The sequence below is a fragment of the Drosophila kikkawai genome, chromosome 3R (genome assembly GCF_030179895.1).
Source record: "Drosophila kikkawai strain 14028-0561.14 chromosome 3R, DkikHiC1v2, whole genome shotgun sequence".
NCBI lineage: Eukaryota > Metazoa > Arthropoda > Insecta > Diptera > Drosophilidae > Drosophila > Drosophila kikkawai.
Window position 1 is genome coordinate 37,886,432 of NC_091731.1, and position 19,845 is coordinate 37,906,276.

Here is a 19,845-nt window from a genome sequence, read left to right on the forward strand (position 1 = left end):
AGATCAGGTGGATTTGACACGTAAATCTTTATTGCAAAATTGAAAGTATTGTTAATCGATTAATATACGCGTTGGATAGGTTCTTGTTCTCATATCTGCTATTTGTACAATATGCTCATTAAGTAAACTAGTTGACTAATTTATGCTACCATTACATCAATTTACAATTAAACCAAGTGTAACTATCGAATAAAATTGTATTTTTAGACAATTTGCGCGAGTAATTACTTGGGGGGACGGGTCAGCTTGATGTGTAAGCCTAATGCAAAATAAGGGCTAAAGTTTTTCAACAAAAGAAATAAAAAAATTAAAACAAAAACAAAAAGGAATTAAGGACAACACTCGCTCTCATCGGGAGTCTTCTTGTTCCAGCCGAAGAAGAAGTAGCCCAGGCCCAGGCCCAGCACCACGGCCAAGCAGAGCCAGTAGTTGAAGGTCATGAAGATGAGCATCAGCAGGTAGGAGATGACAATCTGCAGCAGATTCAGGAGCGACTGGAAAATGTGCGACGAGGCAAAAAGGCGCTGCCAGTAGGTCTGCTCCCTGATCTCAGACAGCGGTGTCTCAGAGCAGCAGCCTCCGGCAGTAGGATTCTCGTTCTTGCGACGCTGCTCCTCCGCCAGCCGCTCGCTCAGCTTGCGGGCTTCCCTGCGGGCCATCTGCTGGCGCAGGAACTTCAGGGCTTCGTACAGGAAGGCCACCAGGAAGATGGCGATGGCGGACAGGACAAACTCCCAGACAGTCGAGGCCACCCAGCCGCGCCACAAAATCCGTTCACAGTGACCGGCATGGAACTGAAAAGAATTAATGTAGTAAGGGTTAATTAAAGGTTTATCAAATCGGAGTAAGGCGTGTTAATGGTACTTGCACAATTCAATAATTTAAAATTGGAATTATATAGCCTATATATAGCCTATATCTGAGCTGGACTTCCCCAGAGAGAAAGACGGATAATTATTTAAACGTTTGATCCAATTAAAATACCTAGTATTTTCATATTTAGGTTAATAATTAAATGCAAAATATTTAAGTATTATTACACATATGACTCCCCTGGAATCGGAGGCAACACCCTGTATATACATGAAAATATACAATTTATATTTGTGGAGAGCGCCGTTGGAGGGAGAGCAGCAAGTAAATCATTGCGAGTGTCGCCCGTTCACATAAATATACATAGTAGAGAGTGACTAGCAACCAGAGCAACCAATTTAATCTGATGAACTGCGAGATTCGTGCTCTCCCGGCTGAATCTCAGCCAGCGAAACTGGATGAGTGACTTTGGCAATTACAGCGTTTAGCGTATATTTCTGCGATTTTGTTGTTTGACATTAAAATAAGATTCGGGGATCGATTACGTAACCCTTAAGCTAAGGACTTACCACCATGATCATGGGACAGGACTTGGCGTCGGAGTCATCCGTGCTGGTGCCGTGATCGTGGTCGTGATCCATCTTGGGGAAAAACCGAATGCTGATGATGCCAGGGGGAGGCTCAGTGATAAGCGACAACGGGACTAGCTGAGGTGCTGAGAGCAGAGCGTCGACTGACTTGAACTCGCTGCTCGCGAGTGGTTTTTTAAAGAAAATCGACCCTAATCCCGCAGCGATAGGCAGCCGCGCTTATCTATGAGTATGAGAAATGGGGAAAGGCTGGCTGTTATCAACCAGTAGCGGCGATACCAACGATTACCTACCTAGATACTGAACGGCCTAACAGACAAGTGAATGCATTTTTACCTTACGATACAAAGAGCAATGCCAACTTTATCGTATTGCTGATTGTTATCTGAAGAAATCTCCATCTCTCCCTCATCTCAAACACCCTCTAGGAGATTTACTATCTGATTTATGGAGTATACTGGACCCGGAGTTCAACAATTGCCTTGAGTGCAGACTTTATTGCAATTGAGATTATCAATACCGTTGTTGCTGTAATACATGGGAGTGTGGAAACTTTTTCTTTCTTTCTTTTCGGCTTTGGCATATAAATATATCATTTTATGGTCCCGGGGCGGATACGTGTGTGTGTTCGTTCATACATGGGGCCGGCGTTTTGGCCGGAGCGATAGCAACCGCCGGACGGAGGTTCTCCGGGTGGTTTGCCGTCTGCGCCTTAGTCCACTTGGCTTTCCAACAGCGTTATTTCTAACTGAACGCCAAATGGATGGATGGCCGTGTGCAAATCGGCTGCCGCCGTGTGCAAAAACCTACGGACATTCTTACGGGCGTGTGCCAATTTCGAAAAACTGGTGCCGTGTGCAGGCCAAGCGGGTAACCTTTCTGCAGAGGGGTAAAAGGTTTGGTTATTAGTTGAGGGGAAAAGCTTTTTGCAGCTATGGAGACAGTAGATAATTAATAATTCAGTTGCATAATATTAGTTAAGGCTCACTGTTTCGGGCAGAAATTCTCTTAGCTTCCAATTAATATTGTTAAACTTATTGTTTACAAATGGTTGTTGTAAAACAAAATGTTTGTTATTGTAGGCATAAACAAGGCTTCAATCTTGACAGTTTAATTAAAATTCAAATTTGGCGGTTAAGTTAAGACGCCACCTTTCGGAATTTCGGTAAAGCAGTGTTACGTTACAGTGTTACCAATCGCGCTTTTATTGTAAAATCCCAAATCCTTTCGTAGGAAAAAGGGGATTTCTAAAACTTCTTGCACTTTCCCACTAAAAATCTTGCCAAGTGAGTTAATCAAAGAAATTAAACTATTTTTAGTGACTATTACTAAATATTGAAGGTACGACGTGCGGGACGCCGATTGCAATGTTTGCGCTACGACTCCTGCGACTGCACGGCTCGCGGCCGTTCCGATATTCTTGCGCGGCGGCGGCAACAACAAAACACATGCTGCCCCGGCGGCCAGCTGAGCCGGCGCGTGCTCCGATTGAAGACTGGAGTCCCGCGGGGCGACTGACCCAGCTGCAGGATCTGTGCACGAGGAGCCTGGCCACTACCTCCTCATCCGCAACGGCACCCGAGAAACCCAGGACGCCGCTGGAGGAGCTGGTGGCCGCTGCCAAGCCCTACGCGCAGCTCATGCGGATAGACAGACCCATCGGCACCTATCTGCTGTTCTGGCCCTGCGCCTGGAGCATAGCTCTCAGCGCGGACGCGGGCTGTTGGCCCGACCTGACCATGCTGGGCCTGTTCGGGACCGGCGCTCTGATTATGCGCGGCGCCGGCTGCACCATCAACGATCTCTGGGACAAGGACATCGACGCCAAGGTGGAGCGCACAAGGACGCGTCCGCTGGCCTCCGGGCAGATCAGTCAATTCGATGCCATTGTGTTTCTCTCGGCCCAGCTCAGCCTCGGACTCCTCGTGCTCGTCCAGCTCAACTGGCAGTCTATCCTGCTGGGCGCCAGTTCGCTCGGTCTGGTGATCACGTATCCGCTCATGAAGAGAGTCACCTACTGGCCCCAGCTGGTCCTGGGGATGGCCTTCAACTGGGGCGCCCTGCTGGGCTGGTGCGCCACCCAAGGCAGCGTCAGTCTAGCCGCCTGCCTGCCGCTCTACCTCTCCGGCGTGTGCTGGACCATAGTGTACGACACGATATACGCGCACCAGGATAAGCTGGATGACCTGCAGATAGGCGTCAAGTCGACGGCTTTGCGGTTCGGCGAGAACACCAAGGCGTGGCTGTCTGGATTCACGGCAGCCATGCTGACCGGGCTTTCCGCCGCAGGCTGGGCCTGCGATCAAACGCTACCCTACTACGCGTCTGTTGGCATTGTGGGCGCCCATCTAGTACAGCAGGTGGACATCCTATATATACTCTCAAAATATGCCTTCATGTTTTCCTTTTCTTTGCAGATTTACTCCTTGAATATTGACAATCCCAGCGACTGCGCCAAGAAGTTTATATCCAACCATCAAGTGGGACTCATTCTGTTCCTGGGCATTGTCTTGGGCACTCTTCTGAAGTCGGAGGAAACCAAGAAGCAGCAGAAATCTTCCGCATTGACGACAAGCTCCTATGTTTCGCTGCCGCAAAAGCCGGAGGTCATAAGCTGAGACAGCAGGATATGAAGTAGTATTAGTTCATTTTACCGCGCGCTCTTCGTTCTCTTAAACCAAAGTCTGTAGTTAGGTGATTGTAAATAGGGATCCGACATGTACCTAGTTCAGTTGCTATATGTTAGTATAAAGTTTACTTGGCTAGCAATTAACCTTTTATTTTAATTACGTAAATCCCCGACCACATTCGAACACAAAACTGGTTTCTGTATTAAATTCTTACTTGTTATTTATTATTATACAGATTTTGGTTGTTTAATGTTGAAGGCCAAATACTCTTCAAATGTATTCACTTCACTTGTTTGTTTGTTGTTACGGCTAGGAAAGGGTGCATTACGATAGAATTGTAGATTATTAGATCAAGTCGGCCACGTTCATGGGCATCTCGTCGATTTGGGTCGAATAGTACTGCTCGATATCGCGCAGGATGCGAATATCATCCGATTTGACAAAGTTAATGGCCACACCCTTGCGTCCGAAGCGACCCGATCGACCGATGCGATGGATGTACAGCTCGCGGTTGTTGGGCAAATCGTAGTTAATGACCAGGGACACCTGCTGGACGTCGATGCCGCGCGCCCACACATCGGTGGTGATGAGGACACGCGATTGGCCGGCACGGAACTCCTTCATGATCTCGTCTCGCTCCTTTTGCGGCATGTCGCCATGCATGGAGCTCACCGTGAAGTTGGCCTCGCGCATCTTCTCCGTCAGCCAGTCCACCTTGCGCTTCGTATTGCAAAATATGACGGCCTGGGTGATGGTCAGGGTGTCGTAGAGGTCGCACAGCGTGTCGAACTTCCACTCCTCGCGCTCCACAGCCACAAAGAACTGCTTGATGCCCTCCAGCGTCAACTCATCGCTGTCAAAGAGAAGGTTTATTAGGCTTGTGAGGGTCGCCAATAGGACAAGGCATCGGCTCTTACCGCTTGACCAAGATGCGAATGGGATCTGTCATGAATTTGGAGGTCATCTCGAGAATCTCGTGGGGCAAGGTGGCGGAGATGAGCACCACCTGGGTGGCCGGCGGCAAGTAGCGGTACACGTCGTATATCTGCTCCTTGAAGCCCTTGTTTAGCATCTCGTCAGCTTCGTCCAGAACCAGCATCTTGATGGCTCTGGTGCGGAGAACCCTTCGCTTGATCATGTCGAACACTCGACCCGGGGTTCCACTGACAATGTGCTGGCCGTAGTCCAGTTTGCGGATATCCTCGCCCAGGTTTGTGCCGCCAATGCACACATGGCACTGCACGTTCATCATGTCGCCGAGAGCGAGGATGACCTTCTGGATCTGCACGGCCAACTCGCGGGTGGGCGACAGGCAGAGCACCTGGGTCTCCCGCAGCGTCGTGTCCAGGCTTTGCAGTATGGAGATGGAGAAGGTGGCCGTTTTGCCCGTGCCGGACTGTGCCTGGGCAATCACATCGCGGCCCTTGACGATGGGCTTGATGCTTCGCTGCTGGATGGCCGAGGGTTTCTCGAAGCCTGAGGAGATCAACGTATCCATGAACACCGGTACACCAACAGAGCGTATACACAACTTACCGTACGCGTAGATGCCGCGTAGCAGCTCCTCCTTGAGGTTCATGGCGTTGAAGGTGGGAATCACCTCCACGTCCTCGCTGGTCTCGAACTCCACGTTCGAGAGGTCCTCCGCCTGGGCATTCTTGCGCGCCATGTTATCCGTTAGCTTTCGAGCGGCTTTTGCTATATTTAATTGATATTCAAGAACTTTTCCGCGACTTGTAATATTTTTTCAACTTTCACACGATGCCGTTAGGGGTGGGAGAGACAGCGTTGCTTGGGTTCACTGTATCGGTATCGATTGCTGGCCTGGAGTTGCCAGACTGCGCCAAGTGGTAGCATTGGCAACGAGTCGGCAAAGCAGCGATTTGAATCCACATTTAAATCAAAAATACGTTTTTATTGAAATTTTCATATAACACAACGAAATATAATTATTACTGCAGAACTTTTAACTCAACGGAAAAACTGTGATTGGGAGGGAGGGCCCTCCACCTGATTCCGGTGACATGTTTCTTCAATCCGCTTTTTAGCCTCTGCGGCGGAGCAATTGGCTTTCTCGGCATTGTCCCGATTCCGCTCGAGCACCGCCTGGGCCTCCTTCAGGCAGGTGTGCAGCTTCTCCACCCGACACTTGGCAGCGTCCAGAAGGCTGCGCTTCTCCATCACCAACTGCTGGGCGTTGGCTACCATCCGTCGCATGGGGTCCATCATCTCCCCATTGTAGAGTCCCTGCAGGTGTGCCAACCTTTGTTGGGTTTTCTCACGCGCCCGACACACTGTCTGCATGAAGGCAGAGCTGGCGACAACGGCTTGCTGCACCTCCTCCATGGCGCCCCTTGTCTCGGCCAGGTTCTCCACGAGCTGATCCAGCAGCTGCTCCTTTCCGGCTAGCTCCGCATCAGCCGCCATACAGGCCAGGTTAGCGCGATCCGAAAGAATCGACTTAACCTGCTGGCCTGCCACATCCTCTGCACACTGCCGGTCATCGCTTGCGGCCGTCGTTCCTGTGACCTCCTTGGAGGCACCCTGGCTGGACGGTGGGTTCGCTTTGCAGAAAACCCCGCCGGGCTTGTGCCGGGGATCGATGTCCCTCGGGGCCAACTCCATGGTGTTTGCCAGTAGAATGTTAAGCCACAGCATTGTGAGCAGGGTTTCGCAACGCATCCTGAAACTCGCTTTTAATGCTTCTTTAATATTTGATGTTTGATTTGATTTCGGATTTGGAAACCGATTTCCCGAAAGATCAACGTATGCTGAGCCTTTCACATAGTTCCATATGTCAACTAGGAGTTCTAGTAACTCAGTCTGTTGATAAGCACAATGGAGTTCATACCAGCATTATTTTTGCTCCTCCAGATTTTTTCAAGGTTTTTTAGTGGCGTTAAGGTAAAAGATTTCGGAACTCTAAAATAAAATATCGTATTTCTAATTAAATTTTAACAGCTCACCAATGAGTTCTGCTATCTAGTCCAGGATAATCCCGGCTATGGTATCGCTGCTATTAATTCTGTTACTCAACCAGAGAATCCCGAGGGATTAAGCTTCGCTCAGGAAATGTGGGAGGAAACCATGGATAAGACTGTGACCGCGGCCGAGGCTGTAAAGAATCTTACGAAGAAGCTGCTGGTAGAGGTTCAGCTGGAGACCGAGTTGCGGGAGAGTATGCTGGTGGTCAAAAGGGAGAAGAAGCGTCTGCAGACTACAAAGGCCAATGCTGCCACTCTCAAAGAGGAAGTGAAGCATTCTAGGGACCAGGTGAAGGCGCTCACCGAGGCCGTAAAAAACGCTCAGGCAGAACTCTCGACCAGAGCACAAGTGCTCGCTGAAACCAGAAAGAAGGTGCTCGATACGCGGCAGTCGGTGGATGAGAAAAAAAAACGTATTGAGCTCCTTAGCCGCCGGGTTGAGATGGCTCGAGCCGATTTTGAGAACACGAAGATTGCTGTCGAGGAGGCGGCCAGGAAGAGAGAGGAGGAGATGCAAGCTGAGCTAGAGAAGCTGTTCGAGTCGGAGATGAAGGCCGAGACAGAGGCTTCCTAAGAGGAGGTGTATATCCCCGAGCTACCGTTGATATTGACCTACAACAAACCGTCTTAGCTACCTATGCCAACGTTGTTAAATGCACTGTATTTTGTTTAGTTAATTCATCTTAAAATTAAATTAATTTGTTTGCCATGACTGCTTCCTTTTCCTCCCATGTTCACACGCGGATCTGCGAGGAAGCGAACACTCACCGGACAATCATCGCCGTCATATTCAATCTCGGCTGCCCCTGGAGCGGGCATTTAAAGCGTCGCATGGCAATTAGAGGCTCCTCCGTAATTGCGCCGGCTACAAATTATCCAATCGGCCAGGCCAGCATGGTAGCATTGACCCAGCCACCCGTTGTTGGTGCAGTGCATGGCCGATGAAAATCAAACAGAAACGGCTAAGAGCCAGCGAGGCAACGGGTTTGCACTTTCTTTCGGCGACCCGACCAGTTCAGTTTGTTTATAAATACATGGCGCCTCCGGTGGCCGGCTGGCAATCGACGTCGAGGCACCACCGGATTTACTGTACTCCATTCATTGCAGCTTTTCCGAGTGCGAAAGTAAAAGCGTTTTCCACCGAACCCGCCAATCGACATTGGTTTCGGCATTTAGCGCCAGCTCGAGGAGATCTTGTGGCTCAGAAACGCTTTGGCTCCGGTTCGGACAGGACGTGGATACTGTGTGGTCAAGAGGTGCGTTGGTTGGTGGTGGAGTTATCCGTCAACCTGAGTGATGATTCGTCGTGATTTGTGAGCTGTCCAGTTTTTGTGGCCTTAAAACTAAACAGGTTCTTCTGTGGAACATATCAGTCCGCGACACACTAACGACTCGCGCGTGCCGGTCGGTCATCCTAGAGCAAAGAAAGTGGACATCATAACCCATTAGATAATAGCCAAGGCAGCAAGGTAACCGGTTACCGAATCATACATATACACTGGGAAAAGGAGTCATTTTAAAATGGATTTTGTGCTACACAATGCAAACTAAAAGCAAGGATAAGTAAAAAAGAGAAATTATTAGTTAGGATTTCTACAAATAAATATTTAATTTAAAAGACATCTTTAAGAACAAGCTTTAGAAAGCTTAGTTTATTAAGAAACTCTTAATACCTTTTGCACTTCTATTAACAAGGAAAAAGATTATAATGAACATAAAGTCCTGTCACTAGTCCTAGGGAGATTAATACAAAGTTAAATATAAGTTACAAGCCTAGAAAGTGAGGATATCCCCCAGTTAATCAAATAATAATGTCCAATATGAAATTGATAAGACAAACTTTTCTCTTAAGACTATAAGTGGGGTTACCTAATTTATACAAAAAATGCCTGGTTTTTCCTTTTACTCTTTTATTTTCGATGCATTTATTTTCCAGTTTATAGCCCAAAGACTCCCCCGAAATTAATCGTTGTGTGCGAGACTGGCACCTTCCACCTGCAGAGATCAAAAAGACGCTTCCGGTTGCACCGCTTCCTTTCGCCAGCTGCCGACTTGCATAATCGTCAGCGATGAGATCAGTGATGCAGCTGCTGCTCCTGACGCTGCTTTTGGGTGAGTCTCATGGTTTCGTCCCACTCGATTTCCTCATGCAAATGTCACTGATTTTGGGGATTTTCCGTAGCCATGCCGACGCTGGGCCGCAAGGTAAAGCGGAAGGAGGGACACTACCACCTGAACGTGCCCCCACCGCCTCCGCCTCCATCACACCAGGGTCAGGGGCCAGTACCTCAGCAGACGGCAGTCATCGAGCACGAGGTACCGCCTTACACCTTTGAGGCCATCAACCACGACGAGTTCGAGGCGGCCAAGGCCAAGCTCCCACACTACGAGCACTCCGACTACATAGTTCACACCCTGCACAGCAGTGCCGGAGGCGCAGGAGGTGGAACTGGGGGCTATTTAGCCGACAATGGACTGCGTAGCATTGCCAAGGGATCGGCGGACCAGGCCCTGTCCGCAGTGGCCAGCCAGAACGCAGCCGGCAAGCAGGCTTCCTATGTGGCCAAAAGCACTCTGGCCCAGGCTGCGGCCCAGGCAGCCGGCACAGCCGTGGCTGTGCTCAAGGGAAAGGAGGTGTTGCTCCGCCGCCTGGAGGATCAGAGCGTGGAGGCCCACAAGGCGATGGAGAACGAGCTTACCCAGCTGCAGCAGGCCAAGAGATCGGCGAAGGCCGCCCAGTATGCGGCCCAGCAGGCCATCAATCATGTCAGTGTCCTGACTGCCGCCCTGAATAATGCTCAATCCGCATCGGAACTGGCTCAGAAGGCTGCTTCCGAGGCGGCTGCTGAGCTGGCCTCACAGATCGATATGGTGGCCCAGGCCAAGTCCAAGCTGGAGCACGCCGAGTCCCATGCGTACGCGGCTCGCCTGGACTATGAGGAAACCCGCGATGCGGCGGAGAAGGCTACTCTGTCGGCCCAGGAGGCGCAGCTGAATGCCAACGATGCGGCCATCCATGCAAACGTGGAACTCAGTGAGTCGGTTCACATCCACGACAAGAGCGACCGGCATGCGGGCGAGCCCCCGAGGAATCACCGACGTCCATAATGGAGCCCTGCATTCCTTCTTATCCCTATTTATTTTTAATCCTTTGGTTTAGAGTTTAAGCCGTTGTTAATGTTAATATCTAAGAATATATATAAATGCAAAGGACATGAATTCAAATTTTGCGGGCTTTAATATCGATAGCGACTGCTGTCCCAGCTATAGATAGCGATAGTGTCATCGATGACGTCTCACCCCTGGCTTGTGTGGGTTTAACGAGCCGGCAAAATACAATTGTTTTTTAACTCCTATTATTGAAATAACGGCAATTATGAGTCGCTCGGAGCCATCTTTCGACGACCTGCGGTCCTACTTCCGCAGTCACAGCAAGATCCGCGAGCAGCGGGCGCACATTTCCAAGGTAGGAGTGAATTCTGTGGGCTCTAGCGGACTTGCCACTGATTCTCCTGGTTGCAGGTCCATTCGGTGTTCTGGAATGCCGATGGCCGGTTCCTGGCCTCCGGGTCCTTTGACAAGACCGTGGCTGTGTACTCCTTGGAGCGGGATCGTTTCCAAAAGCACCACACCTTCCGCGGACACACTGCCTCCGTGGACCAGCTCTGCTGGCACCGAACCAACCCCGACCTGCTCGCCACGGCCAGCGGGGATAAGACAGTGCGCATCTGGGACGTCCGCCAGGGAAAATGCGCCTCGGTAATCAACACGAAGGGCGAGAACATCAACATTACCTGGTCGCCGGACGGCAAGACTATTGCCGTGGGCAACAAGGAAGATCTGATCACCTTTATAGACACGCGCACCAACAAAATCCGAGTGGAGGAGCCCTTCACCTTCGAGGTCAACGAGATCTCGTGGAACAACACGAACGACCTGTTTTTCCTCACCAACGGCTTCGGGTGCATGCACGTCCTCAGTTATCCCAGCTTGGAGCACCAAGTGACCCTCAAGGCGCATCCCGCCAACTGCATTTGCATTGAGTTCGGTCCCACGGGTAGGCTGTGCTCCCAGATCTTCAAGGATTTCAATTAAAACTGTTATCTATTTTCCAGGAAAATACTTTGCCACCGGTTCGGCGGATGCCCAGGTCTCCCTGTGGGATGCACACGAGCTGGCCTGCCTGCGCATGATTAGCCGCCTGGAGTGGCCCGTTCGCACCATATCCTTTAGCCACGACGAGAAACTCATTGCCTCGGCCAGCGAGGATCTCATCATAGACGTTGCCTACACGGAGACGGGGGAACGCGTTACGGACATCCACGTGGAGGCCTCGACCTTTACGATTGCCTGGCATCCGAAGCAATATCTGCTCGCCTACGCCTGCGATGAGAAGGACCCAGAGCGACGCCGTGACGCTGGCAACGTCAAGATATACGGATTTTCTGAATAAACTAATTAGATAAGGCGAAGAAACACTTATATTTTGCTACAGACTTTGTTTACATTTAAATTATGCGGGAGTGTTACTTTATCCACTCAAAAATGATCTAGTTTCGGTGTTGGGTCACGTACATACATTGATGCCAGGCTACCGAACGTGTTTCGAGCTGCAATTTAAGTTTTATCTCCTTCCTGGCTTCGTTTTTATGGCATCCTGCGGGCTATATAGCCTGCTCGCTGTCTGCTACTTGATATTAAAGTTGCCCGGCATCAATCAGGAGGTGAACGAGCGCCCCTGACTGGCAGCCACTTCACTTTTATCATGCAAATAACGAGGGCGGCGGATGGATGCTGACCTAATGTAGGTTTACGGTTATGGCTTCTTACATTTTAAGCTATTAATCAGTGGTCGCACCCAGTGATTGGCTGCGGTTTATCCAAGCCGATGTGTATAAATTGGCTCCATTAGCCAAGGCGACTTGAAAGCTAAACTTTTCGGCAAGTTGTAGCCTTCCTTTTCTCCACCCTTGAACTATGTGTCTCCAGAAGGCAGAGCGCACAAGTGACAAACAAACAAACAAGATTGAGCGGGGAGTTCCCCCACACATACTATACTATATGTATCCTTTTCGCGTGCCCCGGTCGAGTGCAGCTGGAGCTGATGCCATTTGTATGCCAGAAGCACATTTTCCGCCGACAGTGCACACTGCATTTGCCACTCATATTGCCGCCCACGACGCACCTCCTTGAAGCAGCATCAATATTTGCTTTACTAAAAGTTTTCGATAAATTTTCGGCTCGATCCTGCCACTTCCTGTGGGGGGCGGAGGACATATCCTATTTGCAATCAATAATGAATCGCAGTTAATTGCTGTTAATAAAACTGTGTAGCTTTTGGTAGGAATTTCAAGAGAAAAAAGGTTTTAAATTATTTATTTACCCTAAATTGTGACCTTCATAATCATGAAATTAGGAAAACATTATTTAGAGGTGCCAAAATATCTTATTACGGTGCAACATTTAGGAGGTATTTTCAAACACCATTTTAATAGGCCTTAAAAAAAATAATATTATTAAATTGGATAATAATAATTCTAATATACTTGTATATATTTTTGTCTGATCCAAACACCAGAATTAAAATGTATAACATTTGGAATGATTTCCACAATTAAGGACCTCCTGGCACCATCCTAAAAATACATAATTTAAAATGTTCTACAATGAAAAATATTATTTAAATACCTGTAAAAATGTATAATCTGATGACGCTTTTACGACTTATAATCTTGTAGAAAACAAATAAACAAATCCTCTTGTTGGGAAATATACGAAACATTTTACATGACTTTTTTACTCAACAGAGCTCTAACATATTCCGCTCATGACAGAGCTCTAACATGTCCTGCAAAGGATAACGACGGGGAAGCGGGCATTTCTCGCATGCGATAAATGCATCCGTCCCATGAAAATGGAATGGAACTGTAAATGGACCCTTCCCCTTCCTCTGTTAACATTTTTGTTTATTAAAACCGCTTTCCGAATTGAATTTCATGCGTTTTTGGCTGAGTTATGATCATTGAAAATGAAATGAAATCAAAATTATGTTTTTTTTCCCCAAAAATTATCAAAATAAATCGCACAAATTTTTCAAAAATATGTAAGGGGTACCTTCATTAAAATTGAGAAAAATTGGGAAAAAATGAAATTGAAAAGAGCAATAAACGTAGTATGCAGTTTTGTTAAGCTTAGAAAAACTAACTCAGAACAGCTTTTCGAATTGAGTTTCATGCACTTTTGACTTAGTTATGATTTTTTGAATATTCGTTTTTTTTTTCCCAAAAACTATCCTTTTTTAAATTTAATTGCAGGAAGCTGCCAGGAACTCAAAGCGGATGCCGATGGCGAGACAGAGAGCGTTGGCAAGGAGGATCAGGACGAGGAGGAGCAGAAGCGGACCAGGTGCTGGGGCAGCACGACGAGGGAGCCACAAAGACCGAGCCGAAACCACTGGAAACGACCTCCGACATTTCCATATACCTCACCTTTTCTTCTTTTATTTCTTTAAAGCTGATGTAAATAAAAAACCTTTAAAAATTTTTTATTTTTGACTTATGAGGAGTGGGATAATTTAAACAGGATTAATAGAAGGGCATTCTTGCGGTGGACAATGGAAAAAACATAAAATATTGCAAAATTGCTAGATCAGCATCACTGGCAGTTAGTGAGATGCCATTTTGCCTAAATAATGCAAAATAGCTAGATGAGCATCACTGACAGTTAGTGAGAAATAAATGCAAAAAATTAAAAATAGCTAGATGAGCTCACTGGCAGTTAGTAAGATGCCATTTTGTCCCAATAATGCAAAATAGCTAGATGAGCATCACTGGCAGTTAGTGAGATGCCATTTTGTCCCATTAATACAAAATAGCTGGATGCGCATCACTGGCAGTTAGAGAGTTGCCATTTTGTCCCAATAGAGCATTACTGATGCAGATGAGCATCACTGATGCAGATGAGCATCACTGTTGGAAGTGAGCATCACTGTTGGAAGTGAGCATCACTGTTGGAAGTGAGCATCACTGTTGGAAGTGAGCATCACTGTTGGAAGTGAGCATCACTGTTGGAAGTGAGCATCACTGTTGGAAGTGAGCATCACTGTTTGAAGTGAGCATCACTGATGGAAGTGAGCATCACTGATGGAAGTGAGCATCACTGATGGAAGTGAGCATCACTGATGGAAGTGAGCATCACTGATGGAAGTGAGCATCACTGATGGAAGTGAGCAAAACTTTTCATTCCGCTTTCCAAACTGGGGTACCAGGCGAACAGAAACCAGCAGTAAGCAACTGAAAACTTGTATAAACTGTTATAAAAACATTTGGGCAAAAATAATAATTGGTATAAACTGTTATATTTCATTTTATGCATTTATACCTATTTGTTGCCGACAACAACAGCTTATGGCAACAACAACCTTTTTACAACAACATCCCTACAGCAACCCATCCAAATTTCCGAACATTTCCAAGCAAATTGCCCGTTTCCCAAATCGGGGTACCAGGCGAACAGAAACCAGCAGCAAGCAACTAAAAACTGTTATAAACTGTTATAAAAACTTTGGGCCACGAAAAACGGGCCAGTGTGACCATATGTAAATTTTGTCCAAGTTTCAAACCATTTCGGAGCCGGCGAAAGTTAGCGCAGACTCAAACCTTTTGAATCCAAATTTAGGTGTTATTTTACAACTGCACCTGGGCACACTGAAACTGATCGTCGTTAAATTCAAATTCAAATTTGGCAGTTAAAATATTTAAAAAATTTTTAAATAAATATAAAAAATCTAAAAAATGTTAAAAATTCAGAAAAAAAATTTTAAAATTCAGAAACATTTTAAAGATTTAGAACAATTTTTTAAAAATTTAGAAGAATTGTAAAATATCCGAAAAAAATGTTTAAAATTCAGAAAACCAATTTAAAAATTTAGATTTTGCTTTCAAAATAATTAGATTTTTCCCCAAACGATCCCAAATAAATGCCGCCTTCACAAAAAAATTGCACATTGATTTCACCATCTTTTATTGATTCATATTTGTGTGTTCCATCAATTACATTTACATATTTAAATTGCATTTATAAATATTTTAATTATTTACGCCTGCTGCAGGGTTTTAATCTACTCTCAGATATAAGTTTTTTTTATTATTCTAGAATTGTGGTATAAATTTTATAAAAATCGGACAAGTATATCATATACATAGCTGCCATAGAAGCGATCGGTAAATGTATAAAATTTGTAAAGCTGGGAATGTAAAACTGTAACTGTCCAACTGTAAACATAATAAGTCTAGGTAAAATTTAATGAAACTCTGTTTTGTGAGTGTTTTCAGCATTTAAACATCGATACCAATCTGCAAGGGTATACAAACTTCGGCGTGCCGAAGTTAGCTTCCTTTCTTGTTTACTATTTTAAACTTTTTCAAGATTTATTTGACTGATTTACCTGCCCTTTATTGTTTATTAGATAAATGCATTTTTAATTTGTTTAATAATTAACAGCAACCGCTAAATTAAATTAGGGCTTACAAAATAATAACCTTAAGATGGGCAACTTGAACACTTTATATGTTTCAACATAAATCATAAATAGTTTAAATATAAGTAAACTCAACAAGCTAAGTTTAGGAAGGACAAAAAGGGTTCAACTTATCGGAAAATGTTCAATTGATGGGAACAAAATACAATGATAGAAAAACATGACTCACTGACTTTTCATTTTTGCTGTCACTGGGAGCAAACTTTGAGGAAATAGATGCGGATTTTACCCGAAGGACCGAAGATAAGGAAGGGTGGGAAGGAAGGACAAGGACCCCCGGAATTTATGTTGGCTGTCATCGGGACTTATTCGCTTTCGATTCGACTGCTGTTTTCGCCACACCAGCGTATTGATTGCCAAAGTTGAAGTGCACGTAAATTGGCCCAAAACTTTCTACAACTCGGCTGCGGTGCAGCTGGGGTGGATGGAGGCGGTCGGTGAGGGCGTCTATTATAAAAGCCGGAAATTGCTGATGCTGTTAGTTAGTTCCCATAATGTTTACACAACTTAAGACTTTCCTCTTTGAAATTGACTTGAAACTCTTACTATTTGACGGTTTTCGGTTTTTGCTCAAGTTTTTATATTTATCCAGTAAATTAATTTGAACTTTAATTTGAAAAAGGCGCCGTTTCCGTTTCTCGTCTGGCAACGCTTAGATTTAAACATCGATTGCATAACTATACAAATCGATTGTAGAATCGATTACCAGCCCTAGTCTGCGTCATTTTGACATCTCTATTTCATGGGAATTTAATTTAGTAGGCCGTAAACAAAGACCAAATCTGACGAATCACTGACTAAAGCGGAGCGAGATGTCCGTGAAGCACGACTGGTACCAATCGGAGGCCAAGGTGGTCATCACCGTGCTCCTGAGGAACGCCGCCGAGAAGCACTACGCGGTGGAGATCTCCGGGCAGCGCGTGCACATGACGGCGGACGACTACGAGCTGGACCTCCTGCTGCTGCACCCCATAGTGCCGGAGCGCTCCTCGCACAAGGCCTACTCCACGAAGGTGGAGATCACCCTGGCCAAGGAGACGGGCGTGCGCTGGGAGGCCCTGGAGAAGCCGGCTGCCGCCGCCGCAGCAGCCGCTCCGCCCAAGGCCCAGGCCAAGAACTGGGACAAGCTGGTCAGCGAGGAGGAGAAGGTGGAGGAGAAGGAGGCCAAGGGCGAGGCGGCGCTGAACAACCTGTTCAAGAAGATCTACAGCTCCTCGTCGCCCGAGGTGCAGAAGGCGATGAACAAGTCCTTCTCCGAGTCCGGCGGCACGGTGCTCAGCACGAACTGGGGCGAGGTGTCCAAGGAGAAGGTGACCGTGAAGCCGCCCGAGGGAACCGAGTTCCGCGAGTGGGACAAGTAGTGGCAGCGAAGCTGGAGAGAGAGAGGAAGAGAGATTATATATACACATGTTTTTACACAGGATCGGTTGGAGGCCCGCTATTAACACTATTAAACTAACAAAACAACTGTTTTTAATAAATATGATTTAAGCATTGCACTCTTGGGGTTCGGGTGTTATTTGGGGTTATTATTAACTATTTTAGTACTAATATTAATGGACTCCCTAAATAGGTTATTCCTATTACCCAAACTCTTCGAACTACCCCCGCACTCGCACTCTACGAACAGCTGATGCGCCAGACCGGTTCGCAGACGTGGAAAGAACGCACAAAACTCCCTTTTCCGGCGCACAAACCCTCCAAGAGTCCAAGATGTACAAGAACCTGGAGGAGCACAACCGGCTGGTGAACAAGTACCTGAAGATCTTCTTCGTGGTGGCCCTCTACTGGTGAGTGCAACGCGTGCTGTTTTCGGGCACCCGGTCATCCTCCCGCCGCTCCGTCACAGGTGCACCTCGATTCTGACGGTCTTCGTGAACAAACACCTGCTGAGCAGCGACACCGTCAACCTGGGGGCTCCGCTGTTCATGTCCTGGTTCCAGTGCGTCGTCTCCACGGTCATCTGCTTCCTGATGAGCCGGCTGAGCAGGAGGTATCCGTCGGTCTTCACCTTTCCCGAGGGCAACCCGCTGGACATAGACACCTTCCGGAAGATCCTGCCCCTGTCCGTGCTCTACACGCTGATGATCGGGGCCAACAACCTCTCGCTGGCGTACGTGACGGTGGCGTTCTACTATATCGGCCGCTCCCTGACCACGGTGTTCAGCGTGGTGCTGACCTACGTGATCCTGCGCCAGCGCACCAGCTTCCAGTGCCTGCTGTGCTGCGGCGCCATCGTCATTGGCTTCTGGCTGGGCGTGGACCAGGAGAGCCTCACGGAGGTCTTCTCCTGGCGGGGCACCGTCTTCGGGGTGCTCAGCTCGCTGGCCCTGGCCATGTTCTCCATCCAGACCAAGAAGTCGCTGGGCCACGTCAACCAGGAGGTGTGGCTGCTCAGCTACTACAACAACCTGTACTCTACGCTGCTCTTCCTCCCGCTGATCATCATCAACGGGGAGCTGGAGACCATTATCACGTATCCGCACCTGTGGGCCCCGTGGTTCTGGGCCGCCATGACGCTCAGTGGAGTGTGTGGCTTCGCCATTGGATTCGTCACCGCTCTGGAAATCAAGGTGAGCTAAGAGCGTATGGTCCGCCAGTAGCCGCTTATCTCATCCGATCCGCAGGTCACCTCGCCGCTCACGCACAACATCTCGGGCACTGCCAAGGCCTGCGCCCAGACCGTTATTGCCACCCAGTATTACCATGACGTGCGGTCGGCGCTCTGGTGGACCTCCAACGCGGTGGTCCTCGTGGCCAGCGCCGCCTACACGCGGGTCAAGCAGCTGGAGATGCTGCGCCAGCACCAGCAGCGAAACGCCGCCACCCAGAAGGCCTAGAGGAGCAATGTAACCGCCAAAGTAACGTAGACTGCTTAGGACTCTAGGAGATGTAGGTTTAAAGTATGCACAAGCGATCCATGAACAAGAATACACATGTATGACAACTAGTTGGTGGCCACGGCCTCGTGGGGCTCCTCCGCCGGCTCTGGCTGCTTCCTGGCTCCCTCCCTTTTCACCTTCGCCGAGCTCTTGTCCCACATCTCCGGCACATAGACAAAGGGGTCGATCTTCAGCTGCTCGCTGCTGGGCGGGCTCTTGAGCAGAACGCGGGTGATGAAGCGCCCCTCGCGCTTGGGCCTCATCGTGTTGACGTCCTGCAGCAGGTGCTGGATGTTCTCCTCCAGCTTCCCGGCGTCCATGTCCAGGGTTCCCACGCAGGCAGTTATCAGGCCGAAGTTCTGCTGGTACTCGTCCTTCGAGGCGCTGTAGCTGATGCCGCTGGAGAACTTGACGATCATCTCGGCGAGGTTGGTGCCCAGCGTCTCGCTCTTGGGGTTCGGGAACTTGCGCTTCATCAGGCCGCGCAGGGCCACGAGTTCGGCCAGGATGTTGGGGTGAGCAATGACGTACTGGTAGTCGGAGAGCAGCAGCTCGCCGCCGGTTATGTCCTTGATCAGTTCCACGCCGCCCACGAGGGACGCGCCCGCTTCCCGCGCCTCCAGGACCTCGCTCTGCAAGGAAAAACCATATAGATCTGGAGCCTGGAGTCTTCTGGGCACACTCACGTTTCCTTTGGTGAAGACTATGATCTTGCGCTCCTCCCCGTGCTCAAACCTGTGCGGAATCATGGCCATGCGCTGAAAGTTGTCCACGAACCGGGTGGTCTTCTCGGCCTGCATGTCCAGCTCGATGTCCACGTTCAGAGGGGCCCTGGGCACGTTGTACATGCTGGGGTGGTGGGTCTCCCGGTGGCACTGGATGGCCTCCGCCACGGAGTACACCGGCCAGCGGTAGTAGCGACCCACATAGCAGTCGTCCTTCGGCACCTGCTTCCAGGAGTCGTCCACGTGCCTGTCCGCCCGCTTCACGTTGACCCTGGCAGCGGAGGAGGGTTAGTCTCTGCCCAGGCACGGGGGCCACTACTCACTTCTTGTTGCGCTGGTTGTGCGGGATGAAGCCCACCTTCTTGACCTCCACCTTCACCTTCTTCTTGCGGGCCTTCTCCCGGGTGCCCTTGCGGGCCGCCTCGCTCACAGCGGACAGGTGCAGCAGCCGGAGGGTCTCCGCCGCCGGCGGCCGCAGGGCCAGGGCGCGCATGGAGGCCAGAACGGACTGCATTTCTCTCAAACTTCCTTGTTTATTGGCGTTTTCCGGCAAAGATTACGTATTCGCCTTGTGGTGTGTCGGCGTTTCCCGGAAAATGGCGGACAGCTGTTCATTTTCGGGGTGAATGGCAAGACGCGTGTCAGTTTTCGGGGCGAATGGCAAGACACACTTTGCCATTCG

The 19,845-nt window shown here is 48.6% G+C and overlaps 10 protein-coding genes across 11 annotated transcripts; 6 read left to right on the forward strand and 4 right to left on the reverse strand.

The window, feature by feature from the left end:
• Positions 1-8: 8 nt before the first annotated feature.
• Ctr1B (Copper transporter 1B) lies at positions 9-1,561 on the reverse strand. The gene is made up of 2 exons (XM_017181472.3): positions 1,383-1,561; positions 9-794 (listed from the first exon to the last, which is right to left on the reverse strand). Exons 1-2 carry the CDS (start codon positions 1,452-1,454, stop codon positions 330-332), a joined length of 537 nt encoding a protein of 178 aa, XP_017036961.1. The 5' UTR covers positions 1,455-1,561; the 3' UTR covers positions 9-329.
• A 1,026-nt stretch (positions 1,562-2,587) lies between these two features.
• Positions 2,588-4,172, forward strand: Coq2 (ubiquinone biosynthesis protein COQ2, mitochondrial). Its single transcript, XM_017181479.3, has 3 exons — positions 2,588-2,689; positions 2,745-3,763; positions 3,821-4,172. Exons 2-3 carry the CDS (start codon positions 2,771-2,773, stop codon positions 4,019-4,021), a joined length of 1,194 nt encoding a protein of 397 aa, XP_017036968.1. The 5' UTR covers positions 2,588-2,689; positions 2,745-2,770; the 3' UTR covers positions 4,022-4,172.
• A 55-nt stretch (positions 4,173-4,227) lies between these two features.
• Positions 4,228-5,824, reverse strand: LOC108085031 (eukaryotic initiation factor 4A-III). The gene is made up of 3 exons (XM_017181478.3): positions 5,570-5,824; positions 4,951-5,509; positions 4,228-4,886 (listed from the first exon to the last, which is right to left on the reverse strand). The coding sequence occupies exons 1-3, from the start codon at positions 5,700-5,702 to the stop codon at positions 4,379-4,381; spliced, it is 1,200 nt and encodes a 399-aa protein (XP_017036967.1). The 5' UTR covers positions 5,703-5,824; the 3' UTR covers positions 4,228-4,378.
• Positions 5,825-6,004: 180 nt separating this feature from the next.
• LOC108084897 (uncharacterized) lies at positions 6,005-6,715 on the reverse strand. Its single transcript, XM_017181293.1, has one exon. The coding sequence runs from the start codon at positions 6,713-6,715 to the stop codon at positions 6,005-6,007; it is 711 nt and encodes a 236-aa protein (XP_017036782.1).
• Positions 6,716-6,781: 66 nt separating this feature from the next.
• LOC108084921 (tropomyosin) lies at positions 6,782-7,729 on the forward strand. The gene is made up of 2 exons (XM_017181317.3): positions 6,782-6,937; positions 6,995-7,729. The coding sequence occupies exons 1-2, from the start codon at positions 6,872-6,874 to the stop codon at positions 7,589-7,591; spliced, it is 663 nt and encodes a 220-aa protein (XP_017036806.1). The 5' UTR covers positions 6,782-6,871; the 3' UTR covers positions 7,592-7,729.
• A 38-nt stretch (positions 7,730-7,767) lies between these two features.
• On the forward strand, positions 7,768-10,244 carry LOC108084936 (uncharacterized protein CG45076). 2 transcript variants are annotated; one of them, XM_017181334.3, is made up of 3 exons: positions 7,768-8,273; positions 8,954-9,129; positions 9,200-10,244. In XM_017181334.3, the coding sequence occupies exons 2-3, from the start codon at positions 9,087-9,089 to the stop codon at positions 10,123-10,125; spliced, it is 969 nt and encodes a 322-aa protein (XP_017036823.1). In that variant the 5' UTR covers positions 7,768-8,273; positions 8,954-9,086; the 3' UTR covers positions 10,126-10,244. The 2 variants fall into 2 exon arrangements, with proteins under 2 accessions (XP_017036823.1, XP_070142503.1); XM_070286402.1 differs by lacking the exon at positions 7,768-8,273 and adding an exon at positions 8,318-8,486.
• Positions 10,245-10,309: 65 nt separating this feature from the next.
• On the forward strand, positions 10,310-11,499 carry tex (THO complex 3 homolog tex). The gene is made up of 3 exons (XM_017181311.3): positions 10,310-10,483; positions 10,540-11,074; positions 11,133-11,499. The coding sequence occupies exons 1-3, from the start codon at positions 10,394-10,396 to the stop codon at positions 11,468-11,470; spliced, it is 963 nt and encodes a 320-aa protein (XP_017036800.1). The 5' UTR covers positions 10,310-10,393; the 3' UTR covers positions 11,471-11,499.
• A 4,788-nt stretch (positions 11,500-16,287) lies between these two features.
• On the forward strand, positions 16,288-17,055 carry Sgt1 (suppressor of G2 allele of skp1). The gene has a single exon (XM_017181482.3). It carries the CDS (start codon positions 16,369-16,371, stop codon positions 16,915-16,917), a length of 549 nt encoding a protein of 182 aa, XP_017036971.1. The 5' UTR covers positions 16,288-16,368; the 3' UTR covers positions 16,918-17,055.
• A 122-nt stretch (positions 17,056-17,177) lies between these two features.
• Positions 17,178-18,579, forward strand: nac (GDP-fucose transporter nac). The gene is made up of 3 exons (XM_017181481.3): positions 17,178-17,346; positions 17,406-18,129; positions 18,184-18,579. Exons 1-3 carry the CDS (start codon positions 17,270-17,272, stop codon positions 18,394-18,396), a joined length of 1,014 nt encoding a protein of 337 aa, XP_017036970.1. The 5' UTR covers positions 17,178-17,269; the 3' UTR covers positions 18,397-18,579.
• On the reverse strand, positions 18,439-19,775 carry mRpL1 (mitochondrial ribosomal protein L1). The gene is made up of 3 exons (XM_017181480.3): positions 19,487-19,775; positions 19,125-19,434; positions 18,439-19,070 (listed from the first exon to the last, which is right to left on the reverse strand). The coding sequence occupies exons 1-3, from the start codon at positions 19,675-19,677 to the stop codon at positions 18,504-18,506; spliced, it is 1,068 nt and encodes a 355-aa protein (XP_017036969.1). The 5' UTR covers positions 19,678-19,775; the 3' UTR covers positions 18,439-18,503.
• Positions 19,776-19,845: the final 70 nt, after the last annotated feature.